The sequence below is a fragment of the Suncus etruscus genome, chromosome 4 (genome assembly GCF_024139225.1).
Source record: "Suncus etruscus isolate mSunEtr1 chromosome 4, mSunEtr1.pri.cur, whole genome shotgun sequence".
NCBI classification, from domain to species: domain Eukaryota; kingdom Metazoa; phylum Chordata; class Mammalia; order Eulipotyphla; family Soricidae; genus Suncus; species Suncus etruscus.
Window position 1 is genome coordinate 78,121,745 of NC_064851.1, and position 26,976 is coordinate 78,148,720.

Consider the following 26,976-nt stretch of genomic DNA (forward strand, 5'->3'; position numbering starts at 1 on the left):
GTTTTAAGCTCTTTGTCACAGGCCACCATGGAGGTCTGTAGAGAAGAACTTTAATCCAATAAACATTTCATTTAGATCATGAAAAGAAAGCATGAGGAGAAGCTCCTGTAAGAGAGGGTGTTACTATTGATTCCAGCCATGAAGAGATGTGAAGAATTTGCCAAATTAACCAAGAGGTCCTCATATTTAAAACATAAATGTGTCAAAACTAACAGAATAATTATTTAATTTGCTTGAACTCCATATTGAAAAAAAAATCTCTAAAAGCCACAATCGTTGTCTTCAAAGCATGGGCTGGATGGACAGGGCAAAGGGAGGTTGTGAGAAATTCAGATAGCAAATAACACTGGTCGAAGCTGGTCAGAAAAGGGAATAGATAATTAGACATAATTAGTGTGTATGAATTGTTGTCTCTCTGCCCTTAGCTTGAATAAATTTTGAAGAAAAAACCCTAGTGGTGAAAATCCTTTGATGTACGAAGAGTCATTGTGGCCTGGCAGCATAAAGGCAGTGTTTTATGCTTCTTTCATAATGGTTGTGATACAGAAAGAGTGAATGGACTCTGCACCCCCGTCTGCTTTATAGCAAGTACTTTTGGATTCTCTTGAAACAAAATGCATCACAAGTTTTCAGTGGTTAGTAATGAGGTATCGGACCTCATCAGGGCTCAGAGGAAGCCATCTTTAGCTTTTGTTTAAGTCTTAACCACAATTTTTTTGTGTTGTTGTTTTCTCTCTGGAAAATCTGTTTTCTTAAATCAATACCCCACCCCTCTTTGATTGCACCTCCAATAAGAGAAAGGAATAATTATCAGGAAAAATAAGTGGAAGAGTTTTACAAATGGTCACATAAAAAAACATACATTTTTGTATTCCACATGAAAAAGATGCTTGTTCTATTTCCTTTTGCCTCCAATCAGTAGCATTCTAGTGAAGTTGTTTTATATCAAGGTATGTATGAAAAATCATATAGGCAATGATTGTAGAGTGGCTTTTCAAAGAACTTACCTTTCAAGTGGAAATTACTCAAAGGAGAATGAAGCATGCTCCTATTTCACTGTAGTTAAGTTTTAAAATGAAATGAGTTCTGTTATCATAAACTTTACTGATTTGTAAGAACACATGGAAACATAGTTTTGAGAACCTAGCTCTGGGTGGATGATATTTTATTCCCATTCAGGGAGTAAAATTGTTATTGATAAAGCATTTTGTTTATTAAAAAAAATGTAAGACTTGAAGCGATAAATCACATAATATGACATATCAATTTATTCTGGCAGTTGAATTATGTTCTCTTTGACTATCTAAAATATGGTATAATATTAGTCCTCAGCAAAAAGAGATTAACTATTTCAAAACTTGAAAGTAAATTATGTTAGGGAGGGCAGAGCTGGAACCATTTGTATGTGTTCCTCAAAATTAGAATGCTTTTTCTGTCTTATATTTAATTTCCAGTCTTTTTTATTTTGGAACTACATTGGGGGGCCACCCTTCAGATACTTAAGTGTGCAGATTTTTCTTCTTTTTAATATTCGTCTTTTAACATATTTTAATTATAAAACTTTCTGCAGTAGTCATCATTGATTCATTTAATAATGTATAATCTACGAGTCTATTTTTAAAATATTGCTTTGCTTTAGCATATTTTTGTTATGACGTTTTGATTCTGGGTAGACTTCCTTAAAGCCACAATGCTCTGAGATGCTTTTGGCTACTTAACCCACTTTGCATATTGTGCCATTTGTAGAATAAAGTAGCCTTTTATACTTGTAGTTGATTTGAACTCTGAAAGGCAACACCTGAACATCTCACAAAACTGGATAATTATGGCTGATTGTGTTTTTCAGGTATAGGTCACAGGAAATTCATTTGGGGTAAAGTATGTACAAAGCTAAGAAGTATGCAGATTTTCTGTTGTAGGATTGTGTAAAAATTATTTACAGTTAATACTTGCATAAAGGTTAGAAAGGTTGATGAAGTGATATTTAGTTTTGCTTTACTATTCATTGCATGTCAGAATGTAATTATGACTGATTCATGAAACTGTCTTAGAAACGAACCATCTTTATTAAAATGCTGATCAAGATAAGAGCTGACAGTAATAAAGAATAGAACATTTTAGTCTTGTTGCTTTTGAATGATTGCTAATTACCCTAGAGGTCATGTATAGTGCTTGGTAGGATTCATTGACATTATTTCTTTTAAGTCTGCTGTTTCAACAACATCTGAGCATGAAGATACAAACTGTGTGCACATAGAACAATAGTTTGGCCAAGTTTTGAAATTTTCAAGAAATCTTTTTCTGCTAGAGACTTTAGCTCTAATATCTATTGTAGCATATCAGTGGTATTTGCTACAAAATATTTTGTTTATTTATTTATCATTTACTAGCACGTTTAAGTTGATATTATATAGGTTATGAGGCAGTTTCTTCTTTGAATAAACAAACAGCAAACTAACACGAAATGTAAATTTACATATAAGTTAGAATTAATAGAAAGCTCTTAAAATGTAATAAAATGTACTATTGAAAATAAAATAAAATGTACTCTTACTGTATTTGCATTAAGCTTATTTTTATTAAATATGAATTTCATGATTTGTCTCTAAAATGTGAAAGTCATAGTATATTCTTCACTCAATATTAATATAATTGCTAGGATTGACATACAAGTGAAAGTGTATAGTTGAGTTAATACAATATCTGAAACAAAATGAATCTTCTAATTCTTAGTAACTCTAAGTGGAAGATACTACAGTCATATCACAACTATTTATGTGATTTCCATGATAGAGCCAAAAGATCAGTGGATTAAGAGGGTAATCCTTAGTGAGCCTGGTTCTGTCAGAGATTTTTTTTTTTAGGAGACTATATTATTTGAATCCCCTTGACTTTAAACTTTAAAAAAAATAATCTTTAAATGATGGGATTGAACTCTAAGATTTTTGGGACTCCAAATACACTATAACTTAAAAAAAAAAGACATTTCAGAACTTACATCTTATTTCTTTTGAATTGTGATTGTTTATTTTCCCTTTTGTTCTAAATGTACTGTTTAGAACCCTGCATTAATCTACAATAGTTCTATTGTCCTAAATAGTATTTCTTTGTAAGATGAAATGGGAGAAAGCAATATTCAGATTTGAAAGTGCACTTATTAAATGCTGATTTGCTGGTGTTGCAGTAGTGAATATTGACCTGATATAAATCCTTCCAAGCCATTATGTCATAGTACAGAAAAGAGATATACCAACAAATAATTAATACACAATAGAGAAAATGTTATGTTCAATATGGAATTACTAAGAAGAATTGTATGTTAGGGACTACCATGCTATTAATTACATGATGAAACAATATAAATGAAATCAAAAGCATGATTTAAAAAATTGTTGGGGCCGGAGAGATAGCATGGAGGTAAGGCATTTGTCTTTCATGTAGAAGGTTGGTGGTTCAAATCCCGGCATCCATATGATCCCCTGAGACTGCCAGGAGCGATTTCTGAGCATAGAGCCAGGAGTAACCACTGAGCACTGCTGGGTGTTACCCAAAAATAAAAAAAAAAATGAGATATCATATTCTTGCTTTTCTTCAAATATACGTTACTATACTATAACCACTCCCAAAGTACTAGTATCTTTCCACTACAGTTCATTGGACATTCTCAGCCCCTCTTTCTCATTCCTTTCCCCTCTGTTAACTACAAGTGTGTAGTGAGTTCATGGGTTTGTTTTCATTTAATTTTGTTTCCTCATTTGTTTACCTATATTCTATATAAATAAAATAATCTGGTATTTGCCTTTCTCCTTTGATTTTATATCATTTGGGACAGCCTGTTCCAGTTCTATCTAGATTATAACATTTCATTTATTTTTCTTATAGACTGAGTAGTATTCCATTGTGTATGTATGCCATATTTTCTTTACCTGTTCATCTGTTCTTGGACAATATGGTTATTTTCAGAGTTTAGCTATGATAAATAACTTTATTAAGGATAATTTTTTTGTTTTGGGGCTACACCCTGTAATGCATAGGGGTTATTCCTGGCTATGCTCTCAGAAATTGCTCCTGGGTTGGGGGATCATATGGGATGCTGGGGGATCGAACCGCAGTCCGTCCTAGGCTAGCACAGGCAAGGCAGACACCTTATCACTTGGGCCACCACTCTGGCCCCATATTAAGGATAAATTTTAAACAGTTTTCTACTTTCTGTACTGCTGGTTACTAATAAAATAAGTAAAATAAATTAAGATTTATTTTAAATTTTAAATAAAATTTAAACAATATAAATTTAAGTAAATTTAAATAAAATAAATGGTAAGTGGATTTCAGATGAGCTGTCTTTATCTCTAAGTTTAAGAGCTGGAACTTTATTAAGCCCTTTGTTTTCTTTATTTTTGATTGTCTTTTTTAAAAAATAATAATTGCTTTTTATTTTATTGTATTTTATTTTTTTTTTGTTTTTTTTTTTTTTGGCCATACCCTGCGATGCTCAGAGATTACTCCTGGCTTTGCATTTTGAAATTACTCTTGGCAGGCTCAGGGGACCATATGGTGGTGCTGTTGATTGGACCTAGGTCAGCTGTGTGCAAGGCAAATGCCCTATCCACTGAACTATTTCTCTGGCCCCATAATTACTTTGCTTTAAGTACCGTGTTTTCAAAGCTTTCATATTTGAGTTACAGTCATAGTTTGTGTACCACCCTTCACTTTTCCTGCTACCAGTGTTCCTGGTTTCCCTCCCACCTCCACCCCCCACTTATCCTTTAGGCAGGCATTTTTGCTTTTCTCTCTCTCTCTCTCTCTGTCTGTCTCTCTCTCTGTCTGTCTCTCTCTCTCTCTTTTCTCTTGTACCTTTTTGACATGGTAGTTTGCACTATTTATTGTTAATGAGGGGTTCCATCATGTTACTTTCAGTGATCAGCTCTTGTCCAGAGTGATCAATTCTGTTATAGTTGAAATTGTCCATTGTCACAGTGGGCCTTTTTCTACTCTAACTGCACTCACTGCTTCTGTGGTGAGAATCCTACCGTAGACTGGTCCTCCTGGCCCTTATCTCTATTGTCCTCAGATATTATCACCATACTGTATTTTTCTTATATCCCACAAATGAGTGAGTTTATTCTGTCTATCCCTCTCACTCTGACTTATATCACTCAGTATAATAATCTCCATATCCATTCATGTATAAGCAAATTTCATGACTTTGTTTCTAACAGCTGTATAGTATTCCATTGTGTAGGTGTTCAAGGTTTCTTTAGCCACTCATCTGTTCTTGGGCACTTGGACTGTTTCCAGATTCTGACTATTGTAAAGGGTGCTGTGATGAATTCTGCTCCACAGCTGCATATTTCTTCTTGTCTATGAGCCCTGCACCATACTGCAAAGGTTAGAGTAGGGAAACAATGCAGCACCCTACCATGCTTAGCTAATGAATATGGCAGCTCTAAAGACATGAAAAGTACTGGCCACCTAAATAGCCTCTTTGATAAGAACTTTAGGAGGAAATGTGGAAAAACTTTAAACAGGATTTTATTTCTTTATATGTATCTTTGCCATACCTCTTAGTTAAACAGTCATGCTGTTTTTGTTTCAATGAGATAAACAAGAGAGTTCTATTAGAAAACTGACATGGTTTTAGAAAAGAGAAGGGGTGTGAGGAGGACAAGATCTAAAATAGTTATATAGTACATGTGGGAAAAGTACCTGAAATGGAACTAAATTATTAATAATGAGAGCTAAGATATAAAGAACAAGGAATATGCAGAAACTATGAGGAGAGAAAAATAAGTAAGCAAGGGATCATATGTGATGTAATTAGAGAATATGAGACCATGTTTAAAATACTATCTTTGGGGCTGGAGAGATAGCACAGCGGTAAGGCATTTGCCTTAGATGCAGAATGATGGTGGTTCAAATCCCGACATCCCATATGGTCCCCCGAGCCTGCCAGGAGCAATTTCTGAGCATAGAGCCAGGAGTAACCCCTGAGCACTGCCAGGTGTGACCCAAAAACCAAAAAAAAAAAAAAAAAGAAAAATAAATTATCTTTGGGCTGGAGTGAAGGTACAGTGGGAAGGCATTCTGCCTTGCATGCGACCAACCCAGTTTAATCCTTGGTATCCCATATGGTCCACAGAGCCAGGAGAAACTCTTGAACACTGCTGAGTGTGGCCTCAAATAAAACTAAACAAACCAACCAATCAACCAACCAACCAAAATTCTTTTCATGTATGAATAGCAGTATGTAAACCAGGTTAAACATATTAATCATTTTATATTTTGTAAATAAGGATGATCCTTTATATATCTTAGCTACTAGTACAACATTGACACAGGTTAGGATAGATACATGATTGTGAACAATTAACAAGTCACATTAACTGCTGGGCTACTGAATACCAGCTTTGCATGTAAATAAAGGTATGTGTATGCTTGTATGTATGTTTTTAAATTATATTATAATTTATATATTATAATCATGTTATCTATGGATAGGATTTTCTCTATCTCAATTTCTTTAATACATAAGGAATTATCTTTTATAGAATTATAATCTATTGTTAGAATTAGATGAGAACTTAAATATAATAAATTTTGTTTTAGCTAATAATTTAATTTTTTTTTTTTTGTTTTTTTTGTTTTTGGGCCACACCCGGAGGTGCTCAGGGGTAATTACTCCTGGCTGTCTGCTCAGAAATAGCTCCTGGCAGGCACGGGGGACCATATGGGACTCCGGGACTCGAACCAATCACCTTTGGTCCTGGATTGGCTGCTTGCAAGGCAAATGCCGCTGTGCTATCTCTCCAGGCCCTAATAATTTAAATTTTATTCTTTAGATTTTTCATCAGAGACAGTAAGTTGCAAACATGACTGAATTCATTTTATTTCTCTTCCTCTTTTTGTCCTCAGAAAAAATGCTGATGAACAGTGAAATGACAAAAAGTTAATATATATAATGAGGAAAGTGCGGAACCTAAGTTGAGGATATTTATATTTGAAACCTAAAACTCTTACTAAGGAAGTCTCTGAAAATGGACAGGGGTTCCTTTTTTAAGCTTAATATCTTGAGCTTTGTTTTTATTATTCCAGAAATTATGGTTGTAGTATGAATGAATCACATGTACTTTATTTTTTAAATTTCTTTTTAGGATTACATCTACTAAATTATATTCATAGTATTTTTAAAAATAGAAGTTATTGTTTTTTATCATTATTGGGATAAAAGGAGATATCCTTGAATATATTTGTTGGGATTTGAAAATACAAATTTTGCAAAGTTGCTTATATAACAGGAAGTTCCTGTAGCTCATTATTGTATTGCGAAATTCATTTTAAAAAAAGTAAAGCGTGTTCACTTTGGCAGCACATATATTAAAATTGGAATGATACAGAGAAGATTACCATGGCCCCTGTGCAAGGATGACACGCAAGTTTGTGAAGCGTTCCATATATATATATTTTTTTTGGTTTTTGGGTCACACCTGGTGACACTCAGGGGTTACTCCTGGCTATGCGCTCAGAAGTCACTCCTGGCTTGGGGGACCATATGGGATGCCGGGGGATTGAACTGCGGTCCGTCCTAGGCTAGCACTCTCAAGGCAGACACTTTACCTCTAGCGCCACCACGCCGGCCCCATCATTCCATATATTTTTTTTTTTTGTGGTTTTTGGGTCACACCCGGCAGTGCTCAGGGGTTATTCCTGGCTCCAGGCTCAGAAATTGCTCCTGGCAGGCACAGGGGACCATATGGGACGCTGGGATTCGAACCGATGACCTTCTGCATGAAAGGCAAACGCCTTACCTCCATGCTATCTCTCCAGCCCCTATTCCATATTTTTTAAGCAAAAAAAATAAGTAAAGCATATAGAAACTAAAGACTTTGGTCACATGGTTTTATAAAAGATTCAGGCCAAAGGGGTTGATGTGATAATATAATGGGCAGGGTGCTTGCTTCGTATGCAGTCAATCAACCAGGGTTTAATTCCTCCACATGTTGCTCTACAAGGAGTGATCCCTAAGCATCATTGGCTATGGCCAATACAAAAAAAATAAATATAAATAAATAGGATTCATCAAAAGTAATGCTTTAATAAAATAAAAAATTTAAAAAGTATATGCATGATTTTTTCCTAGTCCTGTGATTCTATTCTGTTTGTCTTTGTCAGAAATTATGATTATGGTTTTCTTGGAAAAATAAATGATGGGAAAGACTAGCAGTTTTATTGCTTTTTGCCAGTTCCTTTAACTATATTTCACACAAAACTATTCAGTACTTGCCTTTCATTCCCTGACTTATTTCACTAAGCATAATTAAGATCCATCCATTTTTTTTTTCAAATCGCTGTTTTATTTTCTAAATAATTTTTATTGAGACTAATGTGAATTAAAATTCTTTCACAATTGTATTTAAGGTCATCTTTTTTTTTTAAATGGCATGTGGCATTTAGATACCACAGCTTCTTTATCTAATCATCTGTTGATAGGACGTTAGTCTGATTACGTCTTTAGCTATTGTAAATCATGCTTTTATGAACATAAAGTTGAACATAACTTTTTGAATTAGTGTTTTTATGTCCGTTGAATAAGTGCTTAGGAATGGATTTACTAGATTATATGGCTTTTTGGGGGGGGTACCTGGCGGTGCTCAGGGGTTACTCCTGGCTCTATGATCAAAAATTACCTTTGGCTTGGGGGATCATATGGGATACCAGGGATCGAATGTGGATCTGTCCTGGGTCAGCTGCATGCAAGGTAAACGCCCTACCACTGTGCTACCACTATGGCATCTGCCATTTTTGTTAATTTTATATTTCCTCTTTCTTCCCTTTGTTGTTGCTGAAGTGACCAGGGGTCACATGCTTGGTTTAGATACTCACACTCTTTGTCTTTTTTGTGTGGGGCAAGGACTCAGTCAATGCTCAGAGGTTACTCTGGCCCAGGTGTTCAGGGGACCAATCGGGGATCAAACCCAGGTTACCTGACTGTAAGGCAAGTGCCTTCCTTGCTGTTCTAGCTCTCTGGCCCTAGTTATTTCCATTCTTGATCATATGGATGTACATTTAGATGTTGTGATCACACTTACCTGGCTATATGGCAGAGCTCACACACTATTATAGTGCTAGTGCCAGGTGTCCAGAACAGCAGAGCTACAGGGAACTGTGCTTGGTGCATTATAGTGGCACTAGAAATTGAACTTCTGTGTAAATAGCAGGTAAATTTTTGTTGTTTGGTATTCTTGCCCTCAGTCCTGAATTTTTCTTCTCTTTTTTTTAATTAAAAATGTTCAAGATCTTGTACTGTTTTTATTAATTGAGTGTAATTGGCTTCTATGCTACTTTTCAATTTAATTTGATGTGCTCCTACTGGGTCAGTATTGTGGAACTTGGATGTGTAGCATGGTTATATACATAGCCTCACACTATAGGAACTCTAGGATCTGTAGGACTGGGCTGATGAATTTCAGATGCATGGCTTGACTTGCATACATATCTTCTGAAATTAGGGATGAAGCTGTGAAGCAGGATTGTTGTTTACATGGCAGCCACTAATCTTTGATACAAGTTATTATCACTGGTGTAAAGTGATATCCCATTGTAGTTGTGACTTGTGTCATTGTCTCCTCCTTCACTATCTCCTCCTCCTTTTTAAATTAAATCACTGTGAGATAGAGTAGAACAATTTTTGCTAGTTGAGTTTCAGTCATAAAACATTCAAATATCCATCTCTTCACCAGTATTCATTTCCTCCCACCAATTTCCCCAGTTACCCACCCATTGTCCTGCTCCCATTCCCACTCCAGCCTGCCTCTGTGGCAGACATTTTTCTTCTCTCTTTCCTTTTTTCCTTTTAGGCACCATGGTTTGAAATACTGTTACTGAAGGAGTATCATGCATATCACATTACTTCCTTTAAATTCCAAGTGATCCTGTTCAACTATTATATCTGTATTAACTACACTTCCCATCCATCATTGGGGCACATGTATTTTCTCAGCTTCATCTCTTTGTCATGCAGACATCTTGTCTTGGGCTGAAACATTTACTTCACAGGGAAAACTTCTCCATGTTTCCTGCCTTAGTTACTTTTTTTTTTTTTTTTTTTTTTTTTTTTTTTTTTTGGTTTTTGGGCCACACCCGTTTGACACTCAGGGGTTACTCCTGGCTATGCACTCAGAAATCGCCCCTGGCTTGGGGGGACCATATGGGACGCCGGGGGATCGAACCGCGGTCCTTCCTTGGCTAGCGCTTGCAAGGCAGACACCTTACCTCCAGCGCCACCTACCCGGCCCCGCCTTAGTTACTTTTTAATAAAGACTTTCTCCTTGATCATACTTAGACACCTCTGAGTCTTCCTTTTAACATTGGCCTTAGCCTACCATGTCTTACTTCATTGATGCTGAGTTCAGTGTTATCAAGAATCCTTCTCAGGTGGTTCCCATTTTGTTATATAAACAAGCTCATTGCTGGAATCACACAGCCAGCTCAACAATCTGACGAGGAAAGAAAACAAGGTTTCAGCAGACCTCTGCTATTCCAGGTTTCAGTAGGCCTCTGCCCTTCCCCCAGCGTGCATACGTACGGCACTGCACATAAGTTCCCAGCCTGCAAAGTTCCAGTAACTAACCACCCACATCTTGACATAAAATGTAACCTTGAATCTTAAAGATCTTCTTTGTGGGAATAATATTTTCTAGATCATGTTTTTCGAACCCTGTAGAATGGTTACAGTGCAGCTACCACTGTAAAATAAATGAAATGACATTGCCTGTTTGAAATAATGCTTGTTCTTTGTGCCTCCCTAAAATATACCCCATAAAAGCCCTGTTTGATCCTTGCTCAGGGTCTTTGTTCACTGGCTAGCTCTGAGGAGCGCCGTGGACACTGAACCTGGCATCAGAATAAAATCCTCACCTTTGCAAATTTCTTGGTCTCCAGCGCTTTCTTGGAGCCCCCCCCATTGTCATCAGAGAGAGGGAGCTGTAGCTCTGGAACCTAACAAAACTTAGCTTTGTATGCAGGAGGTTCAAGTTAAGACCCTAAGTTTCTCATGATTTCCTGAGCATTTCTAGAAGCAATCACCAAGCACAGAACTGGGAGTATCCCCTGAGCAATGCCAGATATGTCTCAGAAAACAAAAAAAAAAAAAAATGAGAAAGAAAAGAAATGCTTCTTGGAAAAACTTATGGGATACCGGGATTTGAATCACCGTCCTTCTGCATGCAAGGCAAACACTTTACCTCTATGCTATCTCTCCGGCCCCCAATATGTAATTCTTAACGTAGTGACTTACAAATAAATTTTTCTCAAGTATGGCTATGCCAACAATTCATCAAATATCAGTATCTTATGAGTACTTATTAGCTATTCATACTTTGTCAGCTATTGGGGTGTATATTGATAAAGAATACATGATTCTTTGTGGGGTGTTGGAGTCATATCAAGTAATCCTCGGGCCTACTCCTGACTGTTCAGAAATCACTCCTGGCAGTGGTCAGGGGGCCATATGAGGTTCCAGGAATCAAATACAGATTGACCATGTACCAAGCAAGTGCCTTATTCATTGTACTATCTCTCTATTCTACTATGTTGTTTCATAATACATGCTTAAAACCCAAATATCTGTACTATCTTCACTATTATAGAAAAAAACGTATAATGTGCAGAAATATATATTGGGAGCATCTCTAAAAAACCCATCTTCTTTATATGGGATTAGGTTATAAATGAATATACAGATCAATATACATTGCATCATAGCTGCTTCTTATGATAATTTTCAAGAAGAGACCTTACCTGCGTAACTGTTCATGATTGAGTTTCTGTCATAAAATGTACACCACCCTTCATCAATGCACTTTTTCTGCCATCAGTGTCCCTAGTTTCCTGTTGAAAATCATATTATTTATAAAGTCCTGGATGGTGGTAGAGGATGGTGAGATATAGGGATGGAGAGAGAAGCCTTTCTATGCTGGCCCCCGGGCCATGCGCCTCCAACCCCCCTCCAGCTTGTGGGTCTCAGGGTGGCCTTGAGGAAATCATTCACAGGCAGTCAGGTTTCAGAAAACATCAACTTTATTCAGGCCCTAGCCACCATGGGTGGCTCCTAAGCTTTTAACCTTTTAAGCAGGCTCTTTCAGCTCCCTGACATCTCCATGTTTCTGCCATCACCTCTCTTGCTGAAACATCTCTCTCCCCAAACTCCCTCTGAATCTCCCCAAACTCCCTCTGAATCTCCCCAATCTATCCTCCTGGTGAGCAAAACAGGAAGACACAGACCCCTCCCAGATGTGGGCAGGTCTGCCTCTCAAGGCGATCAAAATAGGACCTTGGGGGAGGGGAATAACTGTTTCCCTCCCACCCATCCTTCCTGCCTACCTCTGTGCATTTTACTTCTTTCTCTCTTTCCTTTTTGACACTGGTTTGCTTATCACTTTATTCCCCTTCAGTACCCAGTTCTTGTCCATAGTGATTAGTTCCAACTATCATTGTCATAGTGGACCATTCACTACCCTAACTGCATTCACCATTCTTTGTGGTAATCTTCCTACCATGTACTAGTCCTCCTGATCCTCCTCTCTATTGTCCCTGGATAGTATTGCCAAACTATCTTTTATTTTTCTTATATTCCACAAATTAATGATATTATTTTATGTCTGTCTTTTTTCCTCTGACTTATTTTACTCAGAATAATATCCATCCATGTATAAGAAAAGTCCACGATTTTATTTTTTCTAACAACTGCATAGTATTTCATTGTATATATGTACAGCAGTTTCTGCAGCCACTACCTCATCTGTTATCAGGCACTTGGATTGTTTCCAGATTCTGACTATTGTAAATAGTGCTGTGATGAACAAAAGAATGCAGAGGGCTTTTCTGGATGGTGATTTTTGGGTCCCTAGAGTATATTCCTAGAAGTGGTCTTCTAGGGTTTTTTGTTGTTGTTGAAATATCCATATTGTTTTTCAAAAAAGCTGAACCAGTGTCCTTCCCTAACTGCAGTGAATGAGAATGAGGGTGGATTTTTCTAAGCAGGCAGAGTTTTACGAGAACTTCCCAACACACCTTTTGACTTTTGAATTCCTTAGATATCCAAGTAAGATCTTTGGCTATTTTAACATATCTGTGGGAATTATGATAAGATGTGAAATAGGTGGAATGTGAATGAATCTAGAGCCAAATGCTTGGACTTGAATCTTAATTGTATCACTTTTAAGACTAGGCAAGCTACATTCTTCAAAGAAGTGGATCAGGCACTTTTGAAATTTGTTTGGAATAATAAACACCCTAGAATAGCTAAAGCAGTCATTGGGAAAAAGAATATGGGAGGAATTACTTTCCCCAACTTTAAACTTTACTACAAAGCAATAGTTATCAAAACAGCATGGTATTGGAATAAGGACAGACCCTCAGATCAGTGGAATAGGCTTGAATACTCAGAAAATGTTCCCCAGACATACAATCACCTAATTTTTGATAAAGGAGCAGGAAATCCTAAATGGAGCAAAGAAAGCCTCTTCAACAAGTGGTGTTGGCACAACTGGCTAGCCACTTGCAAAAAATTAAACTTAGACCCCCAGCTAACATCATGTACGAAGGTAAAATCCAAATGGATTAAAGACCTCGATATCAGACCCCAAACCATAAGATATATAGAACAACACATAGGCAAAACTCTCCAGGACATTGAGACTACAGGCATCTTCAAGGAGGAAACTGCACTCTCCAAGCAAGTGAAAGCAGAGATTAACTGATGGGAATATATTAAGTTGAGAAGCTTCTGCACCTCAAAGGAAATAGTGCCCAGGATACAAGAGCCACCCACTGAGTGGGAGAAACTATTCACCCAATACCCATCAGATAAGGGGCTAATCTCTAAAATATACAAGGCACTGACAGAAATTTACAAGAAAAAAACATCTAATCCCATCAAAAAATGGGGAGAAGAAATGAACAGACACTTTGACAAAGAAGAAATACAAATGGCCAAAAGACACATGAAGAAATGCTCCACATCACTAATCATCAGGGAGATGCAAATCAAAACAACTATGAGATACCACCTCACACCACAGAGAATGGCACTCATCACAAAGAATGAGAACAAACAGTGCTGGCGGGGATGTGGAGAGAAAGGAACCCTTATCCACTGCTGGTGGGAATGCCGTCTAGTTCAACCTTTATGGAAAGCAATATGGAGATTCCTCCAAAAACTGGAAGTCGAGCTCCCATACGATCCAGCTATACCACTCCTAGGAATATACCCTAAGAACACAAAAATACAATACAAAAATCCCTTCCTTACACCTATATTCATTGCAGCACTATTTACCATAGCAAGACTCTGGAAACAACCAAGATGCCCTTCAACAGATGAATGGCTAAAGAAACTGTGGTACATATACACAATGGAATATTATGCAGCTGTCAGGAGAGATGAAGTCATGAAATTTTCCTATACATGGATGTACACAGAATCTATTATGCTGAGTGAAATAAGTCAGAGAGAGAGAGAAAAACGCAGAATGGTCTCACTCATCTATGGGTTTTAAGAAAAATGAAAGACATTCTTGCAATAATAATTTTCAGACATAAAAGAGAAAAGAGCTGGAAGTTCCAGCTCACCTCAGGAAGCTCACCACAAAGAGTGATGAGTTTAGTTTGAGAAATAACTACATTTTGAACTGTCCTAATATTGAGAATGTATGAGGGAAATGCAGAGCCTGTTTAGAGTACAGGCAGGGGTCGGGTGGGGAGGAGGGAGATTTGGGACATGTGTGATGGGAATGTTGCACTGGTGATGGGTGGTGTTCCTTTTATGACTGAAACCCAAATACAATCATGTATGTAATCAAGGTGTTTAAATAAAAAAAAAAGACTAGGCAAGCTATTTAACTTCTCTGTGCTTTAGTTCCTTTGTCTATAAAGTTTCTTTTTTTTTTTTAAGTTTCTTTATAAACATCCATTATATTTAGTTATTGATAGGATTGAGAGGTAGATATTTAAAGAGTTTTTAATGATTCCTGGCACATGATGAACCTTTACATCAGTATTTTCTATGTTATGTTGTTTATAAGGTTGGGCTGATTTACTGATTTATGCCTCAAATTCTTTTTATCAAAAAAAATTTTTTTCACTTTCTGGGTCACACCCAGAGATGCTCAGGGATCTCTCCTCGTTCTGAGGTTAGGATCACTCCTGACAGTACACAGGGGACCATGTGAGATGCCAGAGATTGAATCTGGGTTGACCATATGCCTTGTATATATGCCTTGTATGTGGATGTGTGGTTATAGCACCCTCTTTTATAAAAATTTATGTCCGTCTTATTATGGGACCTTTGAGTGGAACCTTGTGTGTATTATGTAGGGGAGAGTGATTATCATAGATGCTTCCCATTTTTTGCACCTGTGCCAGAAGGGAACCCAGCATTTTGAGACTCTAACTTTGCTTCGTAGGCCCTGTGAATAAAAACAGAGGTGTGATGATCTGAGCAGTACTACTGCTTGCCTGGCATTTCTTCTTCAAGATTAGAAATGATTTCTTAACCCTCTATGACCCCCTTTATGGCCTTCAAGAAATACTGAAGGAGAAATGCCAAGAATACTGGTTTTAGATTATCAAGTAAAGGTTATAAAAACACTGTGCTAGATACTTTAAATGAGTACTTTCCATTATCATAGAAATTTGCTATAATTCATTATAATGTAGAGTTTATTTTTAGGTTTACTTATCTCATACTCTTGAATTCAGTACTTAAAGGAAATTTTAATGAAATTACATAGTATGGACTTTCAGAAGAGTAATCAGCATATTTATAATATGGGGACAGAAAGAAAGAAGTGGTAGAGCAAAAATTAATCATGTAAATTGTATGATTCTGAAGAAAAATTATCTTGTGGCTATTGTTCAATAAAATGCATTTAAGGGACAGGAGGAAATAGTACAGTAGTTAGGGTACTCTAGGATTTGGTGGTTGAAAACCTCACTATATGCCATTTTGTTCAGATCCTGCAGTGCCAGGGATTACATGCCGCAACCCCAAAAACATATGGGACCTCCAGGGAAACACACATTAGTTCCCAAAAGTCTTTAAGACTACACCTGGCAATGCCAGGGGATCAAATTGTGCTAAGACTTAAACCTTACCCTATAAGTAAGGTACCTAGGCCTCCTGACTACAACTTGGGAGACCTCCCAACTCCCAAATCACATTTAATCAAATTATGTAGTGGAAAGTTACTTGATGGTAAAACTGACTTGGGCAAATCATGTTTCATCTTAGGTTTCAGATTTTGTGTCCACTAAGTGCACTATGATTATGATCCTACTGTGTTTTCTTTTCACAATTTGATTTGCTACTACTACTACTACTACTACAACTACTACAACAACTACTACTACAACAACTACTACTACTACTACTACTACTACTACTACTACTACTACTACTACTACTACACACACACCATAAAATATCACTTTGCGAATGCTACAATCAGTATGACCCTGTTCAAGGACTACTAAAGATTTATTTTTTTTTGGCCAGATCCAGTGATGCTCAGGGGTTAATTCCAGGCTCAGTGCTCAGAAATCACTCTTCCTCGTGGTGCTTGGGAGACTTTATGAGATGCAGAGGACTGGGTCTGGGTTAGCCATATGCAAGGCAAGTACCCTACCTGCTCTACTATGACTCCAGTCCCTGACTAATGAATTTATAGTGTTTCATATTAAAGAGGGAAAAAAGTTAAGGTTGCCCTTATAAAAGTTATTTTCAGTGCCTTCCTGCATACTTACTAGGTATTAGTAAAATAAATTAAATTAATAATGATTATGTTACTTAATTAGGGTTACCATAACTAAGTACCCAGAGAATCAGTGGCTTAGGCTACAAATTAGATTTTTTTCATGGTTCTGGAGGCCAGAAGTACAACATAAAAGTGTTGATAATGTTGCTCTCTGTTGAGGGTTAATTAGTGTTCATTAGGTTCATCCAAGGAAATATTGAATTTGAAGAGGGCTTACAAAACTTGCTAAATTTATTAAAAAGTGTACATTTTGGTGATATAATGTAACATATTTATAAAAAGGACATTGAATATCTTAGTATCATGCTGACAATAAAACATTTTAATTAATAAATATGTTTCCAATATTGCTGGATTAATATTAAAAAATAAACAGTTTCTTTAGCCCAGCAGCAAATACATACTTGGGAATAGAATGGGTACTTAGTAAATTAGTGTGGAAGACTGGCAAAATTCACTTGGACTGGAATACTATGGTAAGTCACTGTTTTAGGTTCATATCTAGCCAGGAATATGCACTGAAAAAACACATACGTGAATGTACAAGACCACCACTATTTAAAAGGTAATTTTCTAATAACTGGGAGCAAATCAAATGTTCATCAACAGTGATATAAATCAATGAATTATGATATATAGTGGATATAGTGCAGTGCTTAACAAACTTTAACTATATTCACAATAAGGATGGATATATTTCAAAAATATAAAAGAACCTGATCATGTACAATATGATTTCATTTACATAAAGTTCACCAGTCTAGAATGGTCCTAGAATTAGGATATCAATTATCTTTGGGGAAGAAGGTTGTTAAGGAGGCTTCATAGAGTGAACAATGATCATATTTATGATGGCAAGTTTCTGATTTTTGTACTTCCTGTATATATGTTATCCTTAAAATATCAAAGCTTAAATATGTAGAAGTAGATGTACTGAAGTTTTTGGTTTGATTTTGGGCCACACCTAGCAGTACACAGGCTTTCTGCTTTGGGATTACTCTTGGTAGGATTTGGGGAAGCATATAGAGTACCTGGGACCAAACCTGGGTCAGTTAAGTGTAAGCCAAATACCCTACCCTTTTTACTATCATTCCAACTCCAATGTACTGAATTTTTTGCGCCATTGTTTATGCTCAGATTATGCACATGATTATTTTAAATGAAACTAGCAGTTACTTTTAGGCTATGTAGCTGTTTCAGCAATGCATATTTGAATGTGTAGCTGCCACAAAAGAAAAAGCCTCATTTTTATTCAGTATCTTCCTTGTCTTTTTACTTATAACTTAATCACAGAATTTTATTTTTAGTAGTTTTCATGTTTTTAAATTTATAATTATTTTTCTAATGAATGATTGAGTTTTCAGAAAAAATGAATCTTCTATTCATGTGTTTAGCATAATCTCAACTTTATTTATCTGCACCTACATATAGAAAAGTCTTGAAGGGCATAAGAGACTAGATTACTTGTTTTGGGTTTGTTTATTTATTTATTTTTGTCAGGTAGGGAATGGGATTCGATAATACCTGCTATCTCTCTGGCCCACTCATTTCTACTTTATATTTTTAATATTTGAATTTTTTGGGGGGGGTCACACCGGCATCGCTCAGGGGTTACTCCTGGCTCTATGCTCAGAAATCGCTCCTGGCAGGCTCGGGGGACCATATGGGATGCCAGGATTCGAACCGATGACCTTCTGCATGAAAGGCAAAAGCCTTACCCTCCATGCTGTCTCTCCGGCCCCAATATTTGAATTTTTATAAGTAAAAATTATCTTTTTAGTAAAAATACATATTTTAAAATAATTAAGTAAAATGATCTTAGTAGATAATTATGAATAGTTTCACATCGTGGAACTAGAGGAATTATAAGCACTTGACCTTTTTTTTTTCTTCTTTTGGTTTTTGGGCCACACCTGGTGATGCTTTGGGATTACTCCTGGCTATGCGCTCAGAATCGCTCCTGGCTTGGGGACCAGAAGGGACTCCAGGGGATCAAACCACGCTCTGTCCTAGGTTAGTGCGAGCAAGGCAAACCCCCTACTGCTTGCGCCACTGCTCCAGCTCCAGCACTTGACCTTTTTTTTTTTTTTAAACTTACTTATTACAATGTGTAAAGAGCTGGATATGTAGTTTATTGGTGGTGTATGTGCTATGTGTATGAGACCCTAAGTTTGATTCCACTTACCAAAAAGCAAAAGTATAAAACCAGTGAATTAGTTTAATGTTGTCATCAAAAAAATTCTAGTAATTTAAATCCTTTAAATTCCTAACTTATATAATCACTTTGTGGTTGAGTATTTTCTCTTTTTTCAAATTTTCTATAGTAAACAATATTACTTATATTGTAAAATATTTTTTAATTGTAAAATATTTAAAGTAGGCAAACCTTTATTATCTCATTTTATTCTTACATGATATGTTAGATATGGTTTTAGAGGATTTTCTCAACAATATTGTTTTTTTTTTTGTTCTAACTGGGAAGAAGGGAAAATCAAGCATAGAAAACTATATATTCTTAAAGATGGTTGTTTTTCTAATGGTATTTAGACTTACTAAATATATATTTATATTTATAAATATATTAGCAAAATATAAACTGTTAGTATATGTTTTCATGGCAGTACGTTTTTGTTTCTAAAATCAAAGGACTCTGACTAATGTGTGTGTTAACTCCCCTTCTTTCTCTTCTCAAATTTTCTAATTGCATTTTTAGATTTTGTAATTGTAACAGTCCTTGGTACACATAAATATACAAACTATTCTAAAATAAAATTTGTTTGATAGCTGATTAGTTTTATGCATTTGAATTAGATAGTAGTAATAATCTTGTAAATATCCCTGAAAATTAGGAAATTGCAAAATTACTTTTGAGATTATGCCCTTTATTGACTAGATTTTTTTCTCATCCAGGAAATAGCTAAACTTTTACCTGCTTCTATTCTTCTGTTAAATGTTTTAAATATTGGAGCTCACACGAATAAAACGCAGCTACAAAAAGTCTGAGGTTTTATTTTTCTTTAAAAATATAAACCAAGTGTTAGTATTTTTTCAGACAATTAAGAGGGAACATCTAAGGGCTTTGGTTATAGTTCTTTTACTGCTGATTATGTATTCCTCAGTGATGATTAGTGAATGTACAAATGCAATCATTTGGTAGGGCTTAATCACTCATATGAGGGAGAAGTTAGTTACCCAGAAGGAGAAATTGAAGCTTGTATGACTTCCATTAGCCTTATTTCTGTAATAGCAAAGAAATGAAAAAGAAAAAATTCTGACTAAATTAGGACTAGTGTAGTTTGAAAGAAAGAGAGAAGCACAGTTATATGGATTAGTATTTTGTCTGTGGTATAAGCAGCTTGTGAATAATTTGCTCTTCTCATGCCAGACTATATTGAGAGGGGCAGTTGCTACTTAAACAAATGTCTTTTGTTCATTCTTAGTATTGTTCTTATCTGTGTCCCCCCATAATTGTACCAATGGTAAGAGGGAGGATGATTTCTTTTTTAAGAGTTAGTAGTACATTACACAGAATTGAGGAAGTGAGAGGGGTGACTGTAAATTTTTCATTTGTAGGTGATTTGTGTCAAGGGGAGGGTGGAATGCTTGTCTTTGGGCTGTATTGCTTTCTTTTTTTTTTTTTTTTTTTGGTTTTTGGGTCACACCCGGCTGTGCTCAGGGGTTACTCCTGGCTGTCTGCTCAGCTATAGCTCCTGGCACGCACGGGGGACCATATGGGACACCGGGATTCGAACCAACCACCTTTGGTCCTGGATCGGCTGCTTGCAAGACCAACACCGCTGTGCTATCTCTCTGGGCCCTGTATTGCTTTCTGATGAGATAGATTAAAGGGTCTGAGAGAGTTGAGGAATGTGAGAGAGTGAGGCTTGAGCTATGTTGAATGATGATGAGGGATGTCCTTATGAGAGCCTGTCTGTTCCAGTCAAACACTGCAAGGGTAATATGCCTTTCAGGGTACATGTTCTTCATCTTCTTTTTTGGTTTTTGGTTTTTGGATCACACTTGGCAGCACTCAGGGGTTACTTCTGGCTTTGTGCTCAGAAATTGCTCCTGGCAGGCTCTGGGGACCAGGTGGGATGCCAGGACTCGAAACGGGTCTGTCCTGTGTTGGCCACATGCAAAGCAAATGCCCTACCCCTGTGCTATCTTTCTGGCCCCAGGGTACATGTTCTAATATTAATGATGTAAAGCTTTGTTTAGAGGTCAGAGAGTACAGAGTGTACAGGGCATAATGCACTGACTGGTCTTGCATGGTTAACCCAGTTTGAAATCCTTGCATTACATATGATTCCCCAGCACAGCCAAGAGTCACTTGAAAGTATAAAACCAGAAACAGCCCTTTTGAGCATGCAAGGGTTTGGCCCTACAAAACAAAACAAAAGAAGGAAAAACAAAACTTCTTTTTACTTCCCCAAGCCCATAAGCTGCTGAGGCACAGCAGAAGTGGGGAATATCTTCTTACCCTGTTATGTACCTTTGAGTCCCTCTAATGTACATGATAAACAGCCTCTAGTCCTTGGATAATACTACAACTCAGAATGCACTATCAGGAAGAATGTTAATATTTCTCAAATATGCCCAGATATTATAGTTCTGATTATCTATTGTTGCATAACAGAGGACCCCAATATTATTTGTTAACGTATTTACTTTTTGTTTGGAGATCACACCTAGTGCTCACTCCTAGCTTGGTGCTTGGCATCTCTTCTCACCTCCCACATGTAAAAATGTAACCCTTTGAGTTATCTCCCTGACTTCTATATTTAGAGACTTACAGTAGCATTACTATATAATCTTTTTAAGGTTATGTGGGTCAGGGATTTGAGAAAGGTTTAGTAAGAATTTTTGGATGTCTTTTTAAGAGAGTGGCTACACCTGGTCTTGGTCTCTTTATCATCTGGACCTCACATCTCTTCCTGGGGTTCTTTAGTCTCTTTTTGTTTGTTTGCTTTTGGGCCACACCTGGTGATGCTCAGGGGTTACTCCTGGCTATGCGCTCAAATATCGCTCCTGGCTTGGGGGACCATATGGGACACTGGGAGATCAAACCACTGTCCGTCCTAGGCTAGCGCAGGCAAGGCTCACCACCTGTGCCACTTCTCCGGCCCCTTTTTAAGGGGCAGGGTAATTTCAGGCAGAGTAATGTTTACCTGGCAGTTCAGTGTTCCAGGGTAAGGGTTTCAGCTAACAGTAGAAGCTGCCTAGAAAGTTCATATTGGTTTTAAAGCTTAGCTTCATTTTCACCATCCTCACAAAATGCAGGAGACAGGGAGCATAGACCCTCCACACTTCTTGATCATTAGAATGTCATTATCACAACTTATTGGGACAGATTATTGCAGTATTCACTGATAAGATCTGCCACAATTACCTTCATCTAAAATGCAGTTTTCACTAATAAAATTAGTGAATATCCTTTATAAGTTTTCATAAAGTCATATTCGTGTTGAATGAAAACAAAAAGTCTATAAATATTTAATCATTCTGAAAATCTAGCTTACTAGTTTGATATGATAATTTAAAAAAAACCCTTAGATTCCTTCCTTCACCAAATACATAAACATACATACGTTTTTTGTTTTTTTTTTTTGTTTGTTTGTTTTGAATTTTGGGTCACACCCAACGGTGCTCAGGGGTTACTTGTGGCTCTGCATGATTTTGGGAAGCCAGAAACCAAACCTGGGTCTGTCCCAGGTTGGCCGCTGTGCCATTGCTTTCCTTTCACTCTGGCCCCCACATACACATGTTATATTTATATTCTCCCCTCATCCAAAGAGAGCCAACTGAACTGACCAAATAAGTATAGCAAAAATTGATATGCTTTCATAAGTGAATTCATGTGTTTTCATGAACATATACACCCTGGGGTGAAGGTAGAAAGGGAAAGAAATATTTGGAAAAAGAGGATATCAGGGCCTGGAGAGATAGCACAGCGGCGTTTGCCTTGCAAGCAGCCGATCCAGGACCAAAGGTGGTTGGTTTGAATCCCGGTGTCCCATATGGTCCCCCGTGCCTGCCAGGAGCTATTTCTGAGCAGACAGCCAGGAGTAACCCCTGAGCACTGCTGGGTGTGGCCCAAAAACAAAAAAAATAAAAAAAGAGGATATCAGTGACCACGATGACATAAACTGAAGCATTTGTCCACAGGAAAAAGAAACTGATGACACTGATGGCTGGAGAGGGAATTAGGGAGTAAGGACTGTGGCAGCCATTGAGAAGTGAGGGTCTGTGTTTCATTGCCTCCCTGCATTCCTGTACTTTGATCATTTGGTTTCAAATATGGATATTGATGTTCTGGGGTGTGGCCTTCTCCCACTCCCTCTATAGTGTAGTGTAATTTAAGATCTACATGTTCTTCTTTCTGACAGTCTCCCAGATTCACTTCAGAATAATTGAAATGGGCATTACAGTTTTTTTGGTGGGATCATAGAGATAGTACAAGTAAGGTACTTGACTTGCCTATGTCCCACTCTGGTCCTAATTTCAGCATCACCCGTGGTTTTCTGAATGCCAGGAGTGATCTCTGAGAGCAAAACCACAAACATGGCCTAAGCACTTTCCTAAGCACTTGTGTGTGTGTGTGTGTGTGTGTGTGTGTGTGTGTGTGTGTGTGTGTGTGTGTGTGTGTGAGAGAGAGAGAGAGAGAGAGAGAGAGAGAATGATATTTATATATTTTTTTCTCTTTGTGTCCTCTCTTCTATTTCTCAAATAAAGCTATTTAAAAAAAATCTCTTAAGCCAGTGAAAGAGATTGGAGCCATTCTTTGTACCCTGGGAGCAAGACCTGAGCACTGTACCAGGAATAACTTTCGCCTCCCAACCCCCAAATAAACCACCTCTATTATTGTCATTTGAAAAAATTGGTGCTAGTTTAGCAAAGATTTAGGAAGTATTGCTGCAAATCTTTTCTTTTCTCTTCTTTTTTTAAATTTTTCAATTTATTACCAAAGTGGATTACAAATCTTTCACAGTAATATTTAGGTACATAGTGACATTGAATCGGGGCATTCCCACCACCAATGTTGTCCTCCCTCCACCCTTGTTCCCAGCATGCATCCCGTATCCACCTCCTTTGCCCCCGGGCTGCTAATATAAGTGATCCCCTTTGTCAAATCTTTTATTTTTAAGTAGAGATGTTTTGGCTTGATAATTTAACACTGCAATTTATTATTGTTCTAAAATGTGTTCTCTTTTTCCTATTCTTATTATAATATTTTATTGAGAAGATTTTCAGAAGTTTTAAAAAGGTAGCGGAAAGATTTAAATTCTAAACCACTGCTTATTTAAAGAAAGATATTTGATGTGTTTGGATTGTAGAAATACTGTAACACGGTCCAGCTAGATTCTGGGATAGATTACCGGAAAAGGGAACTTCCTGCTGCAGGAAAACTCTACTACCTGTAAGTTCTTTTTTTAATTTTAATTTTCTAAGTTTAATGTCTGATAATTAAGGAAAATTCCTCATCAGGAAAAAATGAGAAAATAAGCAGGGTAATTATTAGAACATGAAAGGCTAGTTTGATACTCGTTATTTTTAAAAATACAAAATGTTATAATGTTAAGTTCTTTAAATTGTATATTTTTGCCATCTACATTTGCAAGATTTATAATGTGTGATTGGATAAAACACTAATTAGTTTTTTGGGGAGGAGTGATGACAGATGGTTAGTAAGTAATGAGTATCCTATTATAGGAGACTCTACTAGTATTAGGAAAAGATGTTATTGAGCTAAAGTAATTAATTATTTGTGGACATCTTCTGACAAATGTGCAATTTCTGTCCTCTCCAAATTGTTGTTTTGTTCTATTTTGTCACTCTGTTTGTTTTTATTATTGTTGATTGACTTCCATACACAGAGATAAAAAAGAATTGTATATATATACACACAAGTAAAACTGTAGATATTTTGTCTTTTTAAAAGCTAAGCCTCTCCTGAGTAGGAGCAATTTGTAATTATAGATGTATTCAGTACGTGCAGTTAATGTTAAAAACAAATATCATTTGTTTAAAAATGTCACTTGTGAAAACCTGAAAAGGGAAAAAAACCTTAGTGTATTTTGCCAGTGTTTGGCACATAGTGGGTTCTCAGTAAATAGATCTAAGGGCTAATTGTGATTTAACTCAAAGGCATGTTTCTGCTAATTTAAATTTTGATGACAACGCGCATATGAGAGGTTCAGAAAAGTTCTCTTCTCTACCACCTTGTAAGCAGAAGTACTTTACTGTTTTTGAAGCAGAAATTAACCAGAAAAATCACATAATTAAAATTGCATACTTTACAGTGTACCAAGGGGACTATTTAAGTTTATTATTCAGATCCTGATGATTATTATAGGAGGTTCTTCATCTGCCCTTAAGTACTTTGTCTTTAAAGTACTTTAGAATTTACAAAAAAATTCTTCCAGAATTGTGTGTGTGTGTGTGTGTGTGTGTGTGTGTGTTCATGCTTTAGCTTGGATTCCCCCCTTTATTTCTTTTTCACACACATATATATTTTTTGTTTGTTTGTTTTGTTTTTGTTTTTGGGTTATACCCGGCAGCACTCAGGGGTTACTCCTAGCTCTACGCCCAGAAATCACTCCTGGCAGGCTAAGGAGACCTATGGGATGCTGGGATTTGAACCACCATCCTTCGGCATGCAAGGCAAACACACTACCTCCATGCTATCTCTCTGGCCCCATATATATATATATATATATATATATATATATATATATATATATTTAATTTTTATATTATTCACAACCTTTTCCTGACATTTGCTATCTACTTCAGATATTTTAGTTTTAAAGGTGTTTTCTTTCAAAGAAGCTTTTCCTTTCCTGTTTTTCTAGAAAAATGTGATATATGTGAAACAATGAAAATATTTTCCTAATGAGCAGCTCCTTAAAAGTAGTAGACTGAATCTCAGTCACAAAATTGTTCTCCAGTGCAGAAGAGCACTAACAGGAAGTGGGAGTGTTGCTTTTGTTTAGTGCTTAGCCATTTTTTCCCCTCTAAACTTCCTGTACTGTTCCTTCCTCTTCCTAATAAACTTTTAACATAATGAAATTCAGGCTTATACCTCAAGGAAGCATTCAAAGAAAACAGAATTTAACTGTGTCACTATATGACTAAAACTCAAGAATGAAAACCTTTGTAATGTGGAAAAAAAAACTGTATTATGAACAGTCTTGTAAACCACACAGTTTTAAAGGAATAAAAAATAAAAAAAATAATTTAACTGTATCAGAATCTGAAAGGGGCAATTTATAGAGGTTATCACTATAATTATGCAACACTCTTCTTTATATATAGAATTTAACTCAATCTTTCAGAAAAGAAGATTTCTTTGTGAATTTAGTATCAAAAGGACTTTTTCACAGCCTGATAGCTAAGAATATAGTCTGGGGCTACTCTTTAGTTAGAGGGGAAGGTGAGCAATGTATTCCCAAGGAGAATTTGGAATTAAAATGATCTCAGAAATTGTAGAATAATTTTATTTTATTTATTTTTTTAAATAAATTTTTATTGTGACCAAAGTGCATTACAAATCTTTCACAGTAATATTTACAGTACATAGTGACAATGAGTGAGGGGCATTCCCACCACCAGGGTTGTCCTCCCTCCACCTCTGTTCCCACCATGCATCCCATATCTCCCTCCTTTACCCCCCAGAATACTAGTGTAACTGGTCTCCACTTTACAGCTTGTTGTAGATTGGGTATCTATTCTGTTGTCATTGACTTTGGGTTTGGTGTTCAAGTCTGATCATTTTTTATTTCCACTACATGTTCATATAACTGATCCTGGTATTATCCTTTCCCCCCCACCTCAATTTGTGAGGCTGAATGATTCAAGTTATGTGATTCTGTTGGAGATAAAAAGGGTAAGAAAAAGAAAAGAAAAAATTGGTAGCAACTACCAAAAAAAAGAAATGCACCCAGCAAAAGAAAGTCACCAAATAATAACCACAAGAATGAAAAAGAAAGAAAAAAGTGTAAGTAAAAAAGAAAAGGAAAATAATATCAAAAACAAACAAACAAACAAAACAAAACAAGAAAAAGGAGTGCTGGAGTGGCAGGGTTTGGTGTTCCCCCCAGTTTTTTTTTTTTTTGCATAGGCACAGTAAGTATTGGGGAAGAAAGGGAATTCCTGTGGCCTAAGA

At 36.6% G+C, this 26,976-nt stretch overlaps 1 protein-coding gene and 1 non-coding gene across 2 annotated transcripts in view; both read left to right on the forward strand.

Moving 5' to 3' along the window:
- Nucleotides 1-26,976, forward strand: part of AFG1L (AFG1 like ATPase) — a 249,257-nt gene that overhangs the window by 115,006 nt on the left and 107,275 nt on the right. Inside the window, exon 8 of the mRNA XM_049771195.1 lies at nt 24,146-24,228. Within this exon, the coding sequence (XP_049627152.1) occupies nt 24,146-24,228 (83 nt within the window). The remainder of the gene's footprint in view (nt 1-24,145; nt 24,229-26,976) is intronic.
- Nucleotides 7,351-7,457, forward strand: LOC126007309 (U6 spliceosomal RNA). The gene has a single exon (XR_007494891.1). It is a non-coding gene; the product is annotated as a U6 spliceosomal RNA (small nuclear RNA).